This window comes from Hyla sarda, chromosome 7, assembly GCF_029499605.1.
Source record: "Hyla sarda isolate aHylSar1 chromosome 7, aHylSar1.hap1, whole genome shotgun sequence".
In the NCBI taxonomy this organism is placed as follows: domain Eukaryota; kingdom Metazoa; phylum Chordata; class Amphibia; order Anura; family Hylidae; genus Hyla; species Hyla sarda.
This window is the reverse complement of record NC_079195.1, coordinates 65799845-65822853: the sequence shown is the minus strand read 5'-3', so window position 1 is coordinate 65822853 and position 23009 is coordinate 65799845. Positions and strand designations below refer to the sequence as shown.

The following is a 23009-nucleotide window of genomic DNA, read 5'->3' as shown; positions in this document are numbered from 1 at the left end:
TACGAAATTAGAAATATTGTAGGATCCCGTGCATTTTTTGGGTGCAGTCTTATGATTCTACACAACATCCAAGAAGTAATTTGGCCCCATGCATGAGGTCTAAGGCTGTATTCACAGATATGAGTTCCATCCGGATCAGTTTTTTATTCAAAAACTGGCTTTAAAGGGTTACTCCACTGGAAAACATTTTCTTTTAAATCAACTGGTGCCAGAAAGTTAAACAGATTTGTAAATTACTTCTATTAAAAAAAACATTAATCCTTCCAGTACTTATCAGCTGCTGTATACTACAGAGGAAGTTCTTTTCTTTTTGAATTTCCTTTCTGTCTGACCACAAGTGCTCTCTGCTGACACCTCTGTCCGTGTCAGGAACTGTCCAGAGCAGGAGAGGTTTCCTATGGTGGTTTGCTTCTACTCTGGACAGTTCCTAAAATGGCCAGAGGTGTCAGCAGAGAGCACTGTGGTCAGGCAGAAAGTAAATAATAAAAAAAAAAAGAACTTCCTCTGTACTGGAAGGAGTAAGATTTTTTAATATAAGTGATTTACAAATCTGTATAACTTTCTGGCACCAGTTGATTTAAGGAAAAATGTTTGCCAGCGGAGTACCCCTTTAACTGATGCCAGAACTGGTGCAAAAATGCACCAGATGTCACCAAGCTTTTATTCTAATTTTATACTCGAAACGTTTCAAGCCAGATAGGAAAACGCTGCAGGACCCGTTCTCCTACCCAATGCCTAGTCCTAGTTTAAGACATGTGCCAGGAGCATGGGATCGGTCCTGGTATCCCTCTAAAACCTCGCCCTAGTCTGCAGGCACTTCATGAATATTTACAGATGAAATATAATATACAATCTTAAATTAAAATCTCAATCTGTCAAGAAAGAGAGTCCATAACATGATAGACAGGGCTCAAGTCCTGCAGGAACACATGGGAACTGGCTTCCTGCACTTTTTCCAGAGCAGGAACACCGTTCCCATTACCAGAAGTCCAGCAGGACCAGTCCTTTAGTGGAAATCTTGGGTGAGTTCCCACATTTTTCCCAAGACTTGACCCCTGATGATAGATCAGTACACACACTGCAGCTAAGGCACCATCTGTGTCATCGCACCCTATGGTTAGACTTGAGTCTACAGAGTCCGGCTTCTGTTAAAGTGCAAGCTGAGTATTACAAGGTCCCACCTTACGGGACCCGTATCAGTGGGAACACTTGTAGAACCCTTTGTCGCCTTCAATATCCACCTCTTCGTCAGAATCCTCTGAGATGTCTGTGTCCATATTCTCCTGGGAATTGGGGGAGGGTGAACACTGAGACCCGTCCAGAGAAGAGTCTTTATTTTTCTGCTCAAGACTTAAACAGTTTTCCTGACCCTCCTCGCAGTCGTTTTCTAGACTTTCGGTTTCTTCTTTCTTATTTCCCTGGGGGTTCTCCTAAAATAGAAATGTCAGTTAGTATTTTAATAAACTGCAGCTTCCACTACCTGAAACCATACCAGGCCTCTAACAGCAGTGTTGTGATAGTAGAACAAGCTGTACCCGTATTATCACAGTCATTCATCACACCGCACTGCCTGAAGAGCATAGTCATATATATATATATATACACACCAAAGGAGTTATGGGGAAGATGAGGTGGCGGTCAAAACGGGGCACTAGAGAACTCAGGGGTGCATATGAGAGCAGTAATACTACAGGAATTCGGAGGCACAGGGATGTAACTAGGCTATACATATTTTTTTTTTATATTATGACAGATTTTAAAGGGTACCTCTCATCAAATAAACTTTTGATATATTTTTGATTTAATGAATGTTGAATAACTTTCCAATAGCATGTTAATGAAAAATATGCTTCTTTCTATTGTATTTTTCCCGATCAGTCCTGTCAGTAAGCATTTCTGACTCACGCTGGAGTCCTAAACACTAAGAGCTGCCAGCCTGCTTTGTTCACAGCCAAACAGGCTGTGAACAAAGCAGGCTGGCAGCTCTGAGTGTTCTCCTTTGTGAACAAAGCAGACTGGCAGCTCGTAGTGTTTAGGACTCCAGCATGAGTCTGAAATGCTTGCTGCCAGGACTGATAGGGAGACCCCTAGTGGTCATTTCTTCAAAGTGGAAAAATAAATAGAAAGAAGCATATTTTTTAATAACATGCAATTGTAAAGTTATTCTGCATACATTAATCTATAATATATCAAAATTTTTTTTTGATGAGAGGTAGACAATTCAGCTATCACTATTTAGTACCAATTCAAAAAAGTTAAAGGGGTTCTCTGGTGTTTACACATCTTATCCCCTATCCAAAGGATAGGGGATAAGATGCCTGATCGCAGGACTCCTGCGATCAGGCATCGTATCCCCTATCCTTTGGATAGGGGATAGGATGTGTAAGCACCGGAGAACCCCTTTAAAAATAAATAAATAGTAAATAAATAAATAAACAAACAAACAAACTTGCCACAACGGATGCCAGACGTGCATCATTGACATCAGTTGTGTAGCATCGGGCAGCAAGATGCGTTCCCCTATCTGTGTCGGTCTGGCGAGTCCAATCATCCGGCGTTCAAACTGAGACGCCAGATAATTTTGAACTGTCCCATTCCCATTAGTACCAATTCAAAAAAGTTAAAAATAAATAAATAGTAAATAAAACAAACAAACAAATAAAATAAATAAACAGATATATACTATGAGGTTCTCCAGTGACTTAGGTTCTATTCACACGGCAGAATTTCCGCTTGCGGAATTCTGCCTCAAATTAAAGCCCATAGACTTCTATGGGATTCCGCACTCCCATTCACACTTCTGAATTTCCGCTTGCGGAAAATTCAGAAGTGTGAATGGGAGTGCGCAATCCCATAGAAGTCTATAGGATTTAAATTGATAAATTGAGGTGGAATTCCGAAAGTGGAAAATCTGCCATGTGAATAGACCCTAAGTCACTGGAGAACCTCATAGTATATATCTGTTTATTTATTTTATTTGTTAATTTGTTTGTTTTTTTATTTACTATTTATTTATTTTTAACTTTTTTGAATTGGTACTAATGGGAATGGGACAGTTCAAAATTAATTGGCTTCTCAGTTTGAACGCCTGATGATTGGACTCGCCGGACCGACACAGATAGGGGAACGCATCTTGCTGCCCGATGCTACACAACTGATGCCAATTGATGCACTTCTGGCATCAGTTGTGGCAAGTTTCGCCCAGTTTATATATGTAACTCTAGCCTTACAGGGAGCAGTGCTCATTGGTCACATACAGAGATGTAGGGGCAATTTATTATTTGTCTTACCCCGTTTTTGTTGCTGTATTTATTTATTTATTTATTTATTTTTTTGCACTCTACTTTGGTGCAGTTATTTTTTGTGCCTACGTTTTGCGTCTTTCGATTTAGAGGCTTTTTTTGCAAATGTACTTAACTTGGTCAGGAATTTACAATGTGCAACTTTTTAGTTTGACGCAACCCTGCGAACTGAGGCGCAAATCTACAGCAGCCCTGACCTGGCTTACAAAATTGACTGTGAAAAGCATTTTTAGTTGCACATTTTTGGCGCACGGGTTAAAAAGTCACAGAAAAAAAAGTTGCAGAGAAGGCACCATGCAAAAAATAAATAAAAAGTACCAGCACCATGTAATAAATTTGGCGCATGTACACAATTTCCACCACGCAAATTAAGGGTATGTTCAAACGTGCGTATTTTTGCTGCAGATCTGCTGCAGATTTTGCTGCCCATTGACTTCAATGGGCAGCAAAATCTGCAGCAAAAGTAGGCACGTGTGAACCTACCTTAAGGGTACGTTCACATGTACAGGATCTGCTGCATATTTTTTCAAAATATTTTCTGCAACTGATATTGCTACCCATTGAAGTTAATGGGTAGCAAAATCAGCTGCAGAAAATATGCAGCCCAAATATGCAGCAGACCCTGTACATGTGAAGGTAAAAAAAAAAATTTTTTTGATACATTCCCCCCCATAATGGCTCCACCTGAACTGTCCTCTAAAGCTAACAAAAGCCCCACAATAACCACAATGACAAGAACAACCAGAAGTATTGGTCTGGATCTTCACACTACAGTAATATATGTCTATGTTCACACCACATTTTTGCATGTTCCCGTATCAGGTTTGATGATGAAAAACTGATTCCTCAAAACCTGACTAAACTGAATCAAAACGTGTACAAATTTCAACCCGTATATGGTTTTTAAAAAAACGCATACGGTTTAAAAAATGATGTCCGGTTGCATCCGCTTTTTAAGAAAAAAAACAATGTAAGAGTATGCTGCATTTATAAATAATAATAATAATAACCATAAATCAATAAATACTGCAAGGACCCCCCCCCCAAAAAAAAAAAGGAAGAAAAAAGAAAAGTACTTTTTGTAGTGTGTTATAAATTTCACTACTGACCTTCAGCTAGCATCTGAACATATTGTTTTGCCCAAAAATGAATTAGAAAAAAACAAAGAGCTATGTCTTAATCACCTTCACAGAGCCTAATTTTTGTCATTCTTGTGGTTTAAGAATGTATCCAAAAATGCAAAAAAAATATTTAAACAATGTGAAAAATGTGGTATAAATCAAGAAGAGGAAAAAAAAAAGATAGAAAGAGAAAGAGAAGGAAAGAGAATTGCACTTGGTTTGTATTTTTGTACATTTTCATGTTGTTATGCACTTTATTGAATAATTATTGTAATGGTCCTGTGTGACTATAAATATACACCAGTCATGTCATCTGTTGTTTGACAATGGTTTGGTGAGCAAATCGAAACGTCGCCTCACGTTGTGTGAATAAAAAGGACACTTTTTTGCACCTTAATGGAGTTGCTGCTGATTATCTGTTATTAAATAGATAGATAGATAGATAGATATGAGATAGATAGATAGATAGATAGATAGATAGATAGATAGATAGATAGAAAGATAGATAGATAGATAGATAGATAGATATGAGATAGATAGATAGATAGATATGAGATAGATAGATATGAGATAGATAGATATGAGATAGCTAGATAGATAGATATGAGATAGATAGATATGAGATAGCTAGATAGATAGATATGAGATAGATAGATAGATAGATAGATGATAGATAGATAGATAGATAGATAGATATGAGATAGATAGATAGAGATAGATATGAGATAGATAGATAGATAGATAGATATGAGATAGATAGATAGATAAATAGATATGAGATAGATAGATATGAGATAGATAGATAGATAGGAGATAGATAGATAGATAGATAGATATGAGATAGATAGATAGGAGATAGATAGATAGATAGATAGATATGAGATAGATAGATAGATAGATAGATAGATAGATAGATAGATGATAGATAGATAGATAGATAGATAGGAGATAGATAGATAGATAGATAGATAGGAGATAGATAGATAGATAGATATGAGATAGATAGATAGATAGATAGATAGATGATAGATACGTAGATATGAGATAGATAGATAGATGATAGATAGATAGATAGATAGATAGATAGATAGGAGATAGATAGATATGAGATAGATAGATAGATAGATAGATAAGAGATAGATAGATAGATAGATAGATAGATAGATTAGATAGATAGATAGATAGATAGATATGAGATAGATAGATATGAGATATATAGATAGATAGATATGAGATATATAGATAGATAGATAGATAGATAGATAGATAGATAGATATGAGATAGATAGATAGATAGATAGATAGATAGATAGACAGACAGGCAGAGAGAGATAGTATAGCTATTATTTATTCATTTATATATTTATTATCTAATGGATGAAAACACTGTAAAAATCAAGTTACAATAGGAATGAATCCAGAAGAGTGAAGTGAAGAGTTAATGATGGATAGAGAGAGAAGTGAGGAGAATAGATAGATGAGAGATATATATTAGAAAGATAGATATGAGAAAGATAGATAGATAGATAGATAGATAGATAGGAGATAGATAGATAGATATGAGATGATAGATAGATAGATAGATAGATAGATAGATAGATAGATAGATAGATAGGAGATAGATAGATAGATAGATAGGAGATAGATATGAGATAGATAGATAGATAGGAGATAGATAGATAGATAGATGATAGATAGATAGATAGATATGAGATGATAGATAGATAGATAGATAGATAGATAGATAGATAGATAGATAGATAGATAGATAGATAGATAGATAGATAGGAGGAATGCTGGGGCTTATAGTTCCTTAACCATGAGTACATTCCCCAGGTCTAGCCATGTTATTAGCACGGTCCATACACAATCTATATTCAGTGTTGTGGTCACCGCAGGGTCCCAGTGCAGGAGGATTAATGTGCAGTGACAGGATGACTGGAGGAGGTGTACAGAACAATTGCAGGCAGGGTTCCGGCCGGGCTCTGCGCTATCTCTGCTCCTCTCTCCAGGCTTTTACCATTACTGCCGCCCGAGCGCCCCCTGTATTTACTTTACTAATCATCCTGGAGAGTTTACACATCCACACAAATGACTTGGGCACACAACAGCTAAATGGCCCTGATCACATTAGGAGATAACCGCATTAATACCGCCCTCTCCATGGAAACACGAGCATTTACCTGCTTCAGGCGCCTCCATTTGGCTCTTCTGTTCTGGAACCAAGTTTTCACCTGTACAGGACAACGGGACATTGTGTCACTAAGAACAGTCATAAAGTATTCATAGCATTATTTGTATCGGTAATAGCTTAATAGAACTATCATGGGTAGTAACTATTTATATTGTCATAATGATTATTGGCCCATGGGTATTACTCTAATTATTAGGAGGAAAACATATTTATTATTTTTAGTTACTAGTTTTATTAGTAGCAATGACAGATTTAATTATTACAATTTTATAATTATTAGTATTACATTTTCAGAGTTTATTAGTAATACTATTTAATGTCTTTTATTATTAATAATAATAGCAGTAGTAGTGTTCAGCATTACATCACACTCATTATTAATATGAATATTATATTATTTTTAATAGTACTACTAATCTAAGTATTGTTAATAGAATTATTTGATTGTTATAATTTCATAATTATTTACAGTAGTAGTAGTAGTGGTAGAAGCAGTTATCTATTATAGTCATTACTATCATTTCACAATTTATTAATATAATCTCAAAGTAATTAGCAGTAGTATAACTAGTAAAAGTAATAGTGGTGTTACATGAGTTATTATTACTGTGTCATTGTTATTATCAATAGCTGCAGCAACAATATTATTATTTTTTAGTATTTTCAGTCCTAGTATTACTAGTTATAGTTAAAATGGCATATCATAATTATTATTTTATAATTAGAATTGTTATTTCAAATTATTGCTTAAATATCACAGCATCATTAAGCTTTATTATTGATAGTATTATTTCAGAGAAGACATGAGTTTGTTGATAAATATAATGTATAGAAAAAGGGATGTTGTGTTATTACTTTAATAGTAAATGTATTTTTCTTTAACTGTAAATATTTTAGAAATGATAAGGATCATTTCTTATTTATAGTAATAATTATATTATCTTTAAATATGAATTATTGTATTATTTTAATTATATAATTATATTATTACATGATAATTCTCCATACCTATTACAGATAACACTATAATACAATTTGTCATGCAATAGTTTATACATGTTATCACTACCCAGTACTGTGAGATGACAGATATACATAGAAGGCTCACCTGTCTCTCACTGAGCTGCAGCATCTTGGCCAACCTTTTCCTCTCTGGGGGAGACAAATATTTCTGTGTCTCAAACTTTTTCTCCAGCTCAATTGTCTGATCGTTTGAGAACCGCACTTGTCCCCCTTTCCTCTTATGAAGTGGTCGCTGTATGAATGGGCTCCAAAGGAGAGGTTTCCCTATAAAATACATAACAAATAAGGGTTTACTAGAGATATATAGATAAATAGATAGATAGATAGATAGATAGATAGATGATAGATAGATAGATAGATAGATAGATAGATAGATAGATAGATAGATTCCCAATAAAAGCAGTACATCCAGATAAATAAAAGTGATGAATTGGGGTGCCCGCATACCCAGAACCTCGGTCCTCCGGTTCTTTCATCCACATGAAGACTTCTTCATGTAGATAGATAGATAGATAGATAGATAAATAGATATGAGATAGATAGATAGATATGATATAGATAGATAGATATGAGATAGATATATAGATATGAGATAGATAGATAGATAGATAGATAGATAGATAGATAGATAGATAATAAACGCCAGTTCCATGGCTAGATATGAGATAGGTATTTAGATATTAGATGATAGATATGAAATGGATAAAAAGATAATGAATAGATAGATAGATAGATAGATATGAGATAGGGATAGATGGATAGATAGATAGATAGATAGATGTGCGATAGATGGATAGGAGATAGATAGATATAGACAAAGATAAATAGATAAACAGATAACTAGATAGAGGTAATGAATAGATAAAAAATATAGATTTCTTGATAAATGGATAGATAGATATGAGATAGATGATACATAAACGCCAGTTACATGGATAGATATGAGATAGGTGTTTAGATATTAGATGATAGATATGAAATGGATAAAAAGATAATGAATGGATAGATAGATAGATAGATAATGAATAGATAAATAAAATATATATTTATAGATAAATGGAGATATAGACATTAGATTGATAGATATAGATAGATATGAGATAGATAGATAGATAGATAGATAGATAGATACAAAGATAAGTAGATACATAGATATGAGATACATAGATAGTGATAGATAGATATGAGATAGATAGATAGATAGATAGATAAGTAATACCTAGATATAGGTAATGAATATATGAATAAAATATAGCTTTATAGATAAATGGATAGATAGACATGAGATAAATAGATAGATAGATATGAGATAGATGGATAGATAGATATGAGATAGATGGATAGATAGATAGATGATAGATAGATGTGAGATAGATAGATAGATAGATATGAGATAGATAGATAGATAGATAGATATGAGATAGATAGATATGCGATAGATAGATAGATAGATAGATAGATAGATAGATAGATAGATAGATATGAGATAGCTAGATAGATAGACAAATATAAATAGATAAACAGATAATACCTAGATAGAGGTAATGAATAGATACAAGATATAGATTTATTGATAAATGGATAGATAGATATTAGATAGATCCTCTCTGCTTTTCGGTTATTGATTACTTTGTGATTGTTTTATTCCCTTTATGCCTCTAGTATTGATGGGATTCTACAGAGAATATTTAATAAGATTATAAGGTGCTCTCTCTTTCCTGAAGACTAGATGGGGCCCCCAGCAGTAGAGGGGCCCCAGGTGTGTCCTGTCATCTACCTAGTACCTGCAGGTTAGTCCTGACTCTCCATGGTGTGTGGCTGCCGGTCAGCACTATGCCTGTCAGGGTTATGTCCACACTTCCGTCCCTGTGTTTCCTCTTTGGTCGTATCTATGTATCAGGTTCAGCCTCCCTCCTCATCTACAGTAACCAGATGTTTCATCACTCTTACATATGATAACAAGAGTCATGAGAACAACTAGGAATATGTGAAATCGCATTCAGGTCACATAATAAACCGCAATTTCCTTTATCATTCTAAAATACACTTAAATACTTATACAGTCAGTAATGGCTAAAAACTATAAGCCAACTTTACTATACTAGGGTTTAGTATTGGGATGCAATGCTCTGTCTGTTGGGTATCTTCCTTTGCACTATGTGGCTCTGCTCAGTATCTTGGTGCAATTCTCTGTCTTTAGCAGTGTTTTCTAAACAGCTGGAGATACACTGTATGGAAAACCATGTGGTCTTATCTAGTATTGTGGTGAAATGCTCTGCCTATAGGTTATCTCTTGCAGACACTATGTGGCACTAGCCAGTATGGTGGTGCAATGCTCTGTCTATTGCTGGCACTATGTGACTCTGTTCAGTATTGTGGTGTAATGCTCTGTCTATTGCAGACACTTTGTGGCACTATGCAGTATGGTGGTGTAATGCTCTGTCTATTGCAGACACTATGTGGCACTATTCAGTATTGTGGTGCAATGCTCTGTCTATTGCAGACACTATGTGGCACTATCCAGTATTGTGGTGTAATGCTCTGTCTATTGCAGACACTTTGTGGCACTATCCAGTATGGTGGTGTAATGCTCTGTCTATTGCAGACACTATGTGGCACTATTACGTATTGTGGTGCAATGCTCTGCCTATTGCAGACACTTTGTGGCACTATCCAGTATTGTGGTGTAATGCTCTGTCCATTGCTGGCACTATGTGACTATGTTCAGTCTTGTGGTGCAATGCTCTGTTTGTAGCCTACCCCTGGGCGGCCCTCTGTGGCATATACTGTAGCTGTATTGTGCAATGCTCTGTCTAAAGCAGTGTTTCCCAACCAGGGTGCCTCCACCTGTGGCAAAACTACGAATCCCAGCATGCCCGTTTTGCCACAGCTTGAGACACCCTGGTTGGGAAACACTGATCTAAAGGTTATCTCTTGCAGACACTATGTGGCTCTGCTTAGTGTTGTGGTGCAATGCTCTGCCTATAAGTTATCTTATGCAGACACAGTGTGGCACTATCCTGTATTGTGGTGTAATGCTTTGTCCATAGGATAGCCTTTGCTGGCACTATGTGGCTCTGTTCAGTGTTGTGGTGCAATGCTATGTAGCCTACCCCTGGGCTGCCCTCTGTGGTACATAGCTGTGTTGTGCAAGGCTCTGTCTAAAGGTTATCTCTTGCAGGCAGTATGTGGCACTATCCAGTATTTTGGTGCAATACTCTGTCCATAGGATAGCCTTTGCTGGCACTATGTGACTCTGTTGATTGTTGTGGTGCAATGCTCTGTAGCCTACCCCTGGGCTGCCCTCTGTGGCACATAGCTGTGTTGTGCAATGCTCTGTAGCCTACCCCTGGGCTGCCCTTTGTGGCACATAGCTGTGTTGTGCAATGCTCTGTAGCCTACCCCTGGGCTGCCCTTTGTGGCACATAGCTGTGTTGTGCAATGCTCTGTAGCCTATCCCTGGGCTGCCCTTTGTGGCACATAGCTGTGTTGTGCAATGCTCTGTAGCCTACCCCTGGGCTGCCCTCTGTGGCACATAGCTGTGTTGTGCAATGCTCTGTAGCCTACCCCTGGGCTGCCCTTTGTGGCACATAGCTGTGGTTTGCAATGCTCTGTAGCCTACCCCTGGGCTGCCCTTTGTGGCACATGGCTGTGTTGTGCAATGCTCTGTAGCCTACCCCTGGGCTGCCCTTTGTGGCACATAGCTGTGTTGTGCAATGCTCTGTAGCCTACCCCTGGGCTGCCCTTTGTGGCACATAGCTGTGTTGTGCAATGCTCTGTAGCCTACCCCTGGGCTGCCCTCTGTGACACATAGCTGTGTTGTGCAATGCTCTGTAGCCTACCCCTGGGCTGCCCTCTGTGGCACATAGCTGTGTTGTGCAATGCTCTGTAGCCTACCCCTGGGCTGCCCTCTGTGGCACATAGCTGTGTTGTGCAATGCTCTGTAGCCTATCCCTGGGCTGCCCTTTGTGGCACATAGCTGTGTTGTGCAATGCTCTGTAGCCTACCCCTGGGCTGCCCTCTGTGGCACATAGCTGTGTTGTGCAATGCTCTGTAGCCTACCCCTGGGCTGCCCTCTGTGGCACATAGCTGTGTTGTGCAATGCTCTGTAGCCTACCCCTGGGCTGCCCTCTGTGGCACATAGCTGTGTTGTGCAATGCTCTGTAGCCTACCCCTGGGCTGCCCTCTGTGGCACATAGCTGTGTTGTGCAATGCTCTGTAGCCTACCCCTGGGCTGCCCTCTGTGGCACATAGCTGTGTTGTGCAATGCTCTGTAGCCTACCCCTGGGCTGCCCTCTGTGACACATAGCTGTGTTGTGCAATGCTCTGTAGCCTACCCCTGGGCTGCCCTCTGTGGCACATAGCTGTGTTGTGCAATGCTCTGTAGCCTACCCCTGGGCTGCCCTCTGTGGCACATAGCTGTGTTGTGCAATGCTCTGTAGCCTACCCCTGGGCTGCCCTCTGTGGCACATAGCTGTGTTGTGCAATGCTCTGTAGCCTACCCCTGGGCTGCCCTTTGTGGCACATAGCTGTGTTGTGCAATGCTCTGTAGCCTACCCCTGGGCTGCCCTCTGTGGCACATAGCTGTGTTGTGCAATGCTCTGTAGCCTACCCCTGGGCTGCCCTCTGTGGCACATAGCTGTGTTGTGAAATGCTCTGTAGCCTACCCCTGGGCTGCCCTCTGTGGCACATAGCTGTGTTGTGCAATGCTCTGTAGCCTACCCCTGGGCTGCCCTTTGTGGCACATAGCTGTGTTGTGCAATGCTCTGTAGCCTACCCCTGGGCTGCCCTTTGTGGCACATAGCTGTGTTGTGCAATGCTCTGTAGCCTACCCCTGGGCTGCCCTCTGTGGCACATAGCTGTGTTGTGCAATGCTCTGTAGCCTACCCCTGGGCTGCCCTCTGTGGCACATAGCTGTGTTGTGCAATGCTCTGTAGCCTACCCCTGGGCTGCCCTCTGTGGCACATAGCTGTGTTGTGCAATGCTCTGTAGCCTACCCCTGGGCTGCCCTCTGTGGCACATAGCTGTGTTGTGCAATGCTCTGTAGCCTACCCCTGGGCTGCCCTCTGTGGCACATAGCTGTGTTGTGCAATGCTCTGTAGCCTACCCCTGGGCTGCCCTCTGTGACACATAGCTGTGTTGTGCAATGCTCTGTAGCCTACCCCTGGGCTGCCCTCTGTGGCACATAGCTGCGTTGTGCAATGCTCTATAGCCTATCCTTGGGCTGCCCTCTGTGACACATAGCTGTGTTGTGCAATGCTCTGTAGCCTACCCCTGGGCTGCCCTCTGTGGCACATAGCTGTGTTGTGCAATGCTCTGTAGCCTACCCCTGGGCTGCCCTCTGTGGCACATAGCTGTGTTGTGAAATGCTCTGTAGCCTACCCCTGGGCTGCCCTCTGTGGCACATAGCTGTGTTGTGCAATGCTCTGTAGCCTACCCCTGGGCTGCCCTTTGTGGCACATAGCTGTGTTGTGCAATGCTCTGTAGCCTACCCCTGGGCTGCCCTTTGTGGCACATAGCTGTGTTGTGCAATGCTCTGTAGCCTACCCCTGGGCTGCCCTCTGTGGCACATAGCTGTGTTGTGCAATGCTCTGTAGCCTACCCCTGGGCTGCCCTCTGTGGCACATAGCTGTGTTGTGCAATGCTCTGTAGCCTACCCCTGGGCTGCCCTCTGTGGCACATAGCTGTGTTGTGCAATGCTCTGTAGCCTACCCCTGGGCTGCCCTCTGTGGCACATAGCTGTGTTGTGCAATGCTCTGTAGCCTACCCCTGGGCTGCCCTCTGTGGCACATAGCTGTGTTGTGCAATGCTCTGTAGCCTATCCCTGGGCTGCCCTTTGTGGCACATAGCTGTGTTGTGCAATGCTCTGTAGCCTACCCCTGGGCTGCCCTTTGTGGCACATAGCTGTGTTGTGCAATGCTCTGTAGCCTACCCCTGGGCTGCCCTTTGTGGCACATAGCTGTGTTGTGCAATGCTCTGTAGCCTACCCCTGGGCTGCCCTCTGTGGCACATAGCTGTGTTGTGCAATGCTCTGTAGCCTACCCCTGGGCTGCCCTCTGTGGCACATAGCTGTGTTGTGCAATGCTCTGTAGCCTACCCCTGGGCTGCCCTCTGTGGCACATAGCTGTGTTGTGCAATGCTCTGTAGCCTACCCCTGGGCTGCCCTCTGTGGCACATAGCTGTGTTGTGCAATGCTCTGTAGCCTACCCCTGGGCTGCCCTCTGTGGCACATAGCTGTGTTGTGCAATGCTCTGTAGCCTATCCCTGGGCTGCCCTTTGTGGCACATAGCTGTGTTGTGCAATGCTCTGTAGCCTACCCCTGGGCTGCCCTTTGTGGCACATAGCTGTGTTGTGCAATGCTCTGTAGCCTATCCCTGGGCTGCCCTCTGTGGCACATAGCTGTGTTGTGCAATGCTCTGTAGCCTACCCCTGGGCTGCCCTTTGTGGCACATAGCTGTGTTGTGCAATGCTCTGTAGCCTATCCCTGGGCTGCCCTCTGTGGCACATAGCTGTGTTGTGCAATGCTCTGTAGCCTACCCCTGGGCTGCCCTTTGTGGCACATAGCTGTGTTGTGCAATGCTCTGTAGCCTACCCCTGGGCTGCCCTTTGTGGCACATAGCTGTGTTGTGCAATGCTCTGTAGCCTATCCCTGGGCTGCCCTCTGTGGCACATAGCTGTGTTGTGCAATGCTCTGTAGCCTACCCCTGGGCTGCCCTCTGTGGCACATAGCTGTGTTGTGCAATGCTCTGTAGCCTATCCCTGGGCTGCCCTCTGTGGCACATAGCTGTGTTGTGCAATGCTCTGTAGCCTACCCCTGGGCTGCCCTCTATGGCACATAGCTGTGTTGTGCAATGCTCTGTAGCCTACCCCTGGGCTGCCCTCTGTGGCACATAGCTGTGTTGTGCAATGCTCTGTAGCCTACCCCTGGGCTGCCCTCTGTGGCACATAGCTGTGTTGTGCAATGCTCTGTAGCCTACCCCTGGGCTGCCCTTTGTGGCACATAGCTGTGTTGTGCAATGCTCTGTAGCCTATCCCTGGGCTGCCCTCTGTGGCACATAGCTGTGTTGTGCAATGCTCTGCTTGCGTCAGTTAATGCTCTGCAAGAAAACAGCCCTTAGAAAAATAGGAAGCCGGTGGTTATTTTAGCCCCTGCAGAGTCTCATCCCACACAGAGGAAATGAACAATATCAGAAAAACGGATCCTGGTTATCAGAGGCCGAGTGTTTCCTGAATGTGTCTGTATTGAGGATGTCGATAAAATAATCATCAGTGCGCACAATTCCGAGGAAGAGGAGGCAGGAAAACACTTAACAGCTCCTGGGCCAGATTTACTGCTATCAAGAGCTCAAGGCTTCCTGTATGGAGAGAAGGGGCTGCCTGCATCCTTGTGACCACTGCCAACCTCTGCCTGTCCAGTCTCATCCCCAGGGACCAGACACAAACACCACCATCCTCTCTGTGTATCCAGGACTCTATCAACAATGGCATCAATAGAAACACAGCTGACAATGCCCCAGCCCAGAATCATGGGAACCCTTAAGAGTTCTTCATAACCAGATAAGGAGGTCTGGCCATGTGCAAGAATGTGTCAGTGAGAGAACAAATCGTAAACAAATCGTACACATATCGCACAATCGACGTGTTCTGAAATAGTGTGACGTATCCATTGGACTGCCACTTTTCAGGCAGGTCTGGTAAATATTTGCTCTGGTGAAATGCTGCCCCATTGTGTTGCTACCATTGTTTTGTCTCCACTAGTGATTGTTATAGTAATTGGCATCAGCAGAATTAGCTGATCATGTTAGTTATCTTATTAATGTGGATTATATATATATATATATATATATATATATATATATATATATAGGCGCATAAAAGAAAAACAAAGGAAAGAGCAAGAAAAAGAGAAAGAAGGAAAGAAAGAAAGAAAGAAAGAAGGAAGGAAAGAAAGAAAGAAAGAAGGAAAATGAATGGATGAAAATAAACAGATGAAAAAAAATTAATGAATGGATGGTTGGATGGATAAATAAATATTAGATAGATAGAGAGAAAAAATAGATACATGTTATGATAGATAATATATATATACTGAGATCATATAAAAAAGATGAATACTTAGACAATAAATATACATTAACATATTAGTATTGGCATGCTGACAGATAAAATATAAGTAAAAATACTGATTGCTAGATAAATAAATAGATAAATATGAGATAGATAGATAAATAGATAGATATGAGATAAATAGATAGATAGATATGAGATAGATAAATAAATAGATAAATATGAGATAGATAGATATGAGATAGATAGATAAATAGATAGATATGAGATAAATAAATAGATATAAGATAGATAAATAAATAGATAAATATGAGATAGATAAATAAATAGATAAACATGAGATAGATAGATAGATATGAGATAAATAGATAGATATGAAATAGATAAATAAATAGATAAATATGAGATAGATAGATATGAGATAGATAAATAAATAGATAGATATGAGATAGATAAGTAAATAGATAGATATGAGATAGATAAATAAATAAATAGATAGATATGAGATAGATAGATAAATAAATAAATAGATAAATATGAGATAGATAAATAAATAGATAAACATGAGATAGATAGATAAATAGATAGATATGAGATAAATAGATAGATATGAGATAGATAGATATGAGATAGATATGAGATAGATAAATAGATAGATATGAGATAGATATGAGATAGATAAATAAATAGATAAATATGTGATAGATGGATATGAGATAGATGAGATAAATAGATATGAGATAGATAGATAAATATGAGAGATAAAAAGATAAATATGAGATAGATAGATAAATATGAGAGATAAATAAATAGATAAATATGAGAGATAAATATATAAATATGAGATAGATAGATAAATATGAGAGATAAATAAATAGATAAATATGAGATAGATAAATAAATAAATAGATATGAGATAAAAAATGAATAAATAGATAGATAGATATGAGATAGATAAATAAATAGATAGATAGATTACATGTAAAATTGAAATCACACACTTTTTTAGCCAAATAGTGGGGTAGATTCAAGATGAATGGATACATTATTATTTTTTTTTTATCCATTTCTGATTTTGTCTCAAAAGCTGCATCAAAAATTAAACCTCAACTTAAAGCAGTAAAGCTGTCTATGTAAGAATCAGGTGCCCCTTGAAGAGGCTGGGCATGAGTGGGGCATACATGGCAAGCAATCGATAATTATGAGCAATAATAATCTTTTCGATATCCTCACCAGGTATATGAGATTTTTAACATCATGCCCTAATTCAGTGTTACCCAACCTGTTGCTCTCCAGCTGTTGTCTAAAAACTACAATTCTCCTTTTTAGCTTTTGGAAAACTAAAATTCCAGTTTGAATTTTTTTCAGTTTTCGATTTTTAAGACTTTTAGGAAGGAGATGCTCAAAAATGATGAAATAATGGGAACAATGTTGCCCTTAGTTACATTATTTGTTTCGGATCTAGAGGGGGTAATAGTCCCCAAGGCAATAAAGAATTCAGTATTTATTAAATAAATGAAGAGCTAAAGGCAAATGATTCCAATTATCATAAACATTGTAATTATGTTCCAAGCGATAAAATACAAGTTTCCGTTGTCATATAAACACAAACAATTGCTCAACCATCTCTTAAAGGGGCCGCGGCTGTATAATGTAAAAACAGAAGACTGCTGTTACATTGTGTCAGTGGTCTGAAACTGTGGCCCTCCAGATGTTGCTAAACTTCAACTCCCAGCATGCCCGGACAGCCTACGGCTGTCCGGGCATGCTGGGAGTTGAAGTTTAGCAACATCTGGAGGGCCACAGTTTCAGACCACAGCTTTATGTCTTCAGATTTAGATCTGGTTTCATTGCTGTCTCTTATTCCCATGAAGCTCTGTGGTTACTTTGACTTCAAACTAGGTCTGAGACAGTCAAAATCAGAACAGCCGCAAAAAGATTTCGATTCTTTCTACAAGGGAAATGGATGAAGAGGAAGAAGAGAGCAGCAGCTGGGTGCAACTTTGTACCATAGAGGTGTAGGTGAGATCATCAGCTCAGATGGGCAGAGGTGCCAGTCACTTGTCACAAACTAAAACAAACCAGGATAAGGGAAATATATAATGTGGTCAGGAATGCAGACACTTTACTGGACTTCCTTTCCCTTAAACAAGACTTTACAATTCTTCTACCTACCTAGCTGGCTGGTAACAGAGGGTAATAGACAGGGATGTGCACAGGTTGACCCCCTACCCTTTTGATGTTCCTATTATAAGTGCCCAGGGCAGTCTTAACATCATCATGTGGGCATTTATATTTTTTTAGTTCAGCCCCTGCCCCCCCTGGTAATAGAGTGCCCATAAAATCGGGTCTGACACATAAAGGGTAGATAGACAGTGGCTGTACTTACCGAGTGAGTCGTGCCTGATGAGGGCATGGGTATATTCACTCATTGGTCTGGAGAAATGGTACAGAGGGTTCTGAAAGGTGCTAGTTCCATAAGACGCTGCCAGGGCTGCAGGGTGGGTAAAAGCTGGGTGGATCGGGGTGGGCTCGTAGACTGGAGTCCTGTATGTGGTCACCAAGCTGGTGAATGAAGAGTTGGGAGATGGCAGAGTTGGGGTGGGCACAGCCGGTGCCCCATTAGAAGCTGCATTCCTTCCAAGAATATCGTCAATGTAGAAAGGTGTAGGGTGGACAGGCTGCAGTGGGGTGGGTGCATACAAGGGCACACTGAGACCCATGCCAGAGGAGCTTGGGTGCTGCTGGTACTGCATGACTTGGGGGGTCCTCACTGCTCCCCACTCCTGGTACAATGCTCTGCAATCCCTATGCCAGGTGTAATCCACAGATAGTCTGCCTCCTTTGAAGCCAGGCTGGGTTTAAATGGCACAACCAGCAAGTGTCCTGCACAGTGACATGTACCCAGCCCCATATGAACCCTCCATGGCTTTCTATTGGCAGGGGGCGGCTCCATTGTGGCGTCTTAACACTTCCTTCCCTGTCCCTTCCTCGTCTCATTGGAGGGGTGAGGGAACTACGCCCACCCTGGCATAGTCATGGTGTAAGTAAAGTCCATGGGGGTCCAATCACAGGCTGGGAACTATCTCAAAATCTCAAGATCAATGGCTCCTGGCGCACCTTGTGCACACAATCCTCAGCCAGTCAGATACACAGTGTATATTACTATTACTACTGAGATACAATGTATCTACAACGTGCACATGAGATACTATCATTCAAATACAGTGTATTTACTGTAATTACAACAGAGACACATTGTAATTCAGTGATAGTAGGAGTATGTACATAGTACAGTGTTTCCCAACCAGGGTGCCTCCAGCTGTTGCAAAACTACAACTCCCAGCATGCCCAGACAGCCTTCGGCTGTCTGGGCATGCTGGGAGTTGTAGTTTTGCAACAGCTGGAGGCACCCTAGTTTGGAAACTCTGACATAGTATCTCAGTGGAAATAATAGTCTATCACTCCTATATACATTGTATAAGTGGTAATGGTATACACAATGTATCTCAGTTGTAATATTAGTAAATACATTGTATCCCAATTGATGATAATTGCATATATTATTACTATTCAGATACAATGTATATATACAAATATTACCACTGAGTTACCATATGCTTTCTATTTTTACCACTGATATACAGTTACTTTACTGTTATGACAACTGAGATACATTGCACAGTATATACAATTACTAATGAGATACAGTGAATTTAATATTATTACAACCGAGATACATTGTACAGTATATGCAAGCACCTCTGAGATACATTGTACAGTATATACAATTACCACTAATATACAGTGAATTTAATAATATTACAACTGAGATACATTGTACAGTATATGCAATCACCTCTGAGATACATTGCACAGTATATACAATTACCACTAAGATACATTGTACAGTATATACAATTACCACTGAGATACATTGTACAGTATATACAATTACCACTGAGATACATTGTACAGTATATGCAATCACCTCTGAGATACATTGTACAGTATATGCAATTACCACTAATATACAGTGAATTTAATATTATTACAACTGAGATACATTGTACAGTATATGCAATCACCTCTGAGATACATTGTACAGTATATACAATTACCACTGAGATACATTGTACAGTATATGCAATCCCCTCTGAGATACATTGTACAGTATATGCAATCACCTCTGAGATACATTGTACAGTATATACAATTACCACTGAGATACATTGTACAGTATATGCAATCACCTCTGAGAAACATTGTACAGTATATGCAATTACCACTAATATACAGTGAATTTATTAGAACTGAGATACATTGTACAGTCTATACAATTACCACTGAGATACATTGTACAGTATATACAATTACCACTGAGATACATTGTACAGTATATGCAATTACCACTAATATACAGTGAATTTAATATTATTAGAACTGAGATACATTGTACAGTATATGCAATCACCTCTGAGATACATTGTACAGTATATACAATTACCACTGAGATACATTGTACAGTATATACAATTACCACAGAGATACATTGTACAGTATATACAATTACCACTGAGATACATTGTACAGTATATACAATTACCACAGAGATGCATTGTACAGTATATGCAATTACCACTAATGTACAGTGAATTTAATATTATTACAACTGAGATACATTGTACAGTATATACAATTACCAGTGAGATACAGTGAATTTAGATGTGTTGTATGGTATATACCATTACCACTGATATACAATGCATTAACTATTACAAAAGAGATACATTGTATTTCAATGATAGTATCAGTATATACATTGTATCTCAGTGGAAATAATAGTCTATCACTCCTATACACATTGTATAACAAATGTATCTCAGTTGTAACATTAGTAAATACATTGTATCCCAATTGATGACAATTGCATATATTATTACTACTCAGATACAATGTATATTCAAATATTACCACTGCGTTAACAAATGCTAATATTTATTCAGATACAGTGAGTTTACTATTATTGTAACTGGGATATATTGTACAGCATATACAATTGCCACTGAGTTAGTATGTATTAACCATTATTGCAGCTGTGTTGAGATACATTATATATCTAATTATTAACACTGAGATACAGTATATTTCAAGCATAGTATTAGTATATACATAGTATCTCAGTTGTAATAATAGTAAATCCATTGTATTCCATTGCATATATTATTACCACCAAGATACAATGTATATGCAAATATTACCACTGAGTTACCATATGCTTTCTATTTTTACCACTGATATACAGTGACTTTACTGTTATGACAACTGAGATACATTGTACAGTATATACAATTACCACTGAGATACATTGTACAGTATATACAATTACCACTGAGATACATTGTACAGTTTATACAATTACCACTGAGATACAGTGAATTTAATATTATTACAACTGAGATACATTGTACAGTATATACAATGACACTGAGATACAGAAAATGTTGTATTACAGTAGAGATGTATTGTACAGTATATACCATTATCACTGAGATACAATAAATTTAGTATTACAGTAGAGATGTATTGTTCAGTATATACCATTACCACTGAGATACCGTAAATTTAGTATTACAGTAGAGATGTATTGTACAGTATATACCATTACCACTGAGATACAGTAAATTTAGTATTACAGTAGAGATGTATTGTACAGTATATACAATGACACTGAGATACAGTGAATTTAGTATTACAGTAGAGATGTATTGTACAGTATATACCATTACCACTGAGATACAATAAATTTAGTATTACAGTAGATATGTATTGTACAGTATATACAATGACACTGAGATACAATAAATTTAGTATTACAGTAGAGATGTATTGTACAGTATATACCATTATCACTGAGATACAATAAATTTAGTATTACAGTAGAGATGTATTGCACAGTATATACCATTACCACTGAGATACAGTGAATTTAGTATTACAGTAGAGATGTATTGTACAGTATATACCATTACCACTGAGATACAGTGAATTTAGTATTACAGTAGAGATGTATTGCACAGTATATACCATTACCACTGAGATACAGTGAATTTAGTATTACAGTAGAGATGTATTGCACAGTATATACCATTACCACTGAGATACAGTGAATTTAGTATTACAGTAGAGATGTATTGTACAGTATATACCATTACCACTGAGATACAGTGAATTTAGTATTACAGTAGAGATGTATTGTACAGTATATACCATTACCACTGAGATACAGTGAATTTAGTATTACAGTAGAGATGTATTGTACAGTATATACCATTACCACTGAGATACAATGCATTAACTATTACAAAAGAGATACATTGTATTTCAATGATAGTATCAGTACTTACATAGTATCTCAGTGGCAATAACAGTCCATCCATTGTATCTCAGTGGTAATTGTATACACCTTGTCTCTCAATGGTAATAGCTGTATCTCAGTTCTAATAATAGTGAACACATTGTATTCCAGTGGTGATAACTGCATATATTATTACCACTATGATATAATGTATATGCAAATATTATCACTGACTATTGACTTACTATTTATACCACTGAGACACAATCATTTTCCTATTATTACAACTGATGATTTCAACTGATGAAATGATGCATTTATTATAATTATCTCTTACATTGCATATATTATTGTGCACCTGGTATAAAAACCGTAAATATATAATCTATACAAATCCATTGTCCATCATAGAGAGAATAACAAGTGATACTGACATCCAGATATGTGAGTCTGCACTACATGATAATATCAGTATTACCATGTAGTGTAAATCATCCCATAACACTCAACCCAAACCATATTCAGTGCTTCCCAACCAGGGTGCCTCCAGCTGTTGCAAAACTACAACTCCCAGCATGCCCGGACAGCCAAAGGCTGTCCGGGCATGCTGGGAGTTGTAGTTTTGCAACAGCTGGAGGCACCCTGGTTGGGAAGCACAGAACTAGATGTACACATGCTGTACCTGCTACTCGGAATGACATTTTTGCTAAATATACATAAATAAAAGGATGTACACTTCTGGGATACAGTTCACTACTTTAATAATGTTCTATATATTTGATGTCCTGACCTGCATGGTGGTTCTGAAACCAGTCGAAATGTTCCTAATATTGTTCTCCTACAATAAAAATCAGAAAGTCTCATCTGGTAAAATAAAGTCCGACATTAATAATCTCCTGTATTTTAAAGCATTGCATCAGAGATGTCATATCCATTTATACCTG

General features: G+C 39.0%; 1 protein-coding gene across 1 annotated transcript; it reads right to left on the bottom strand.

Annotated features, from left to right (window-relative positions):
- Positions 1–265: 265 nt before the first annotated feature.
- HHEX (hematopoietically expressed homeobox) lies at positions 266–18588 on the bottom strand. The gene is made up of 4 exons (XM_056529547.1): positions 18097–18588; positions 7726–7904; positions 6607–6657; positions 266–1430 (listed from the first exon to the last, which is right to left on the bottom strand). Exons 1-4 carry the CDS (start codon positions 18461–18463, stop codon positions 1197–1199), a joined length of 831 nt encoding a protein of 276 aa, XP_056385522.1. The 5' UTR covers positions 18464–18588; the 3' UTR covers positions 266–1196.
- Positions 18589–23009: the final 4421 nt, after the last annotated feature.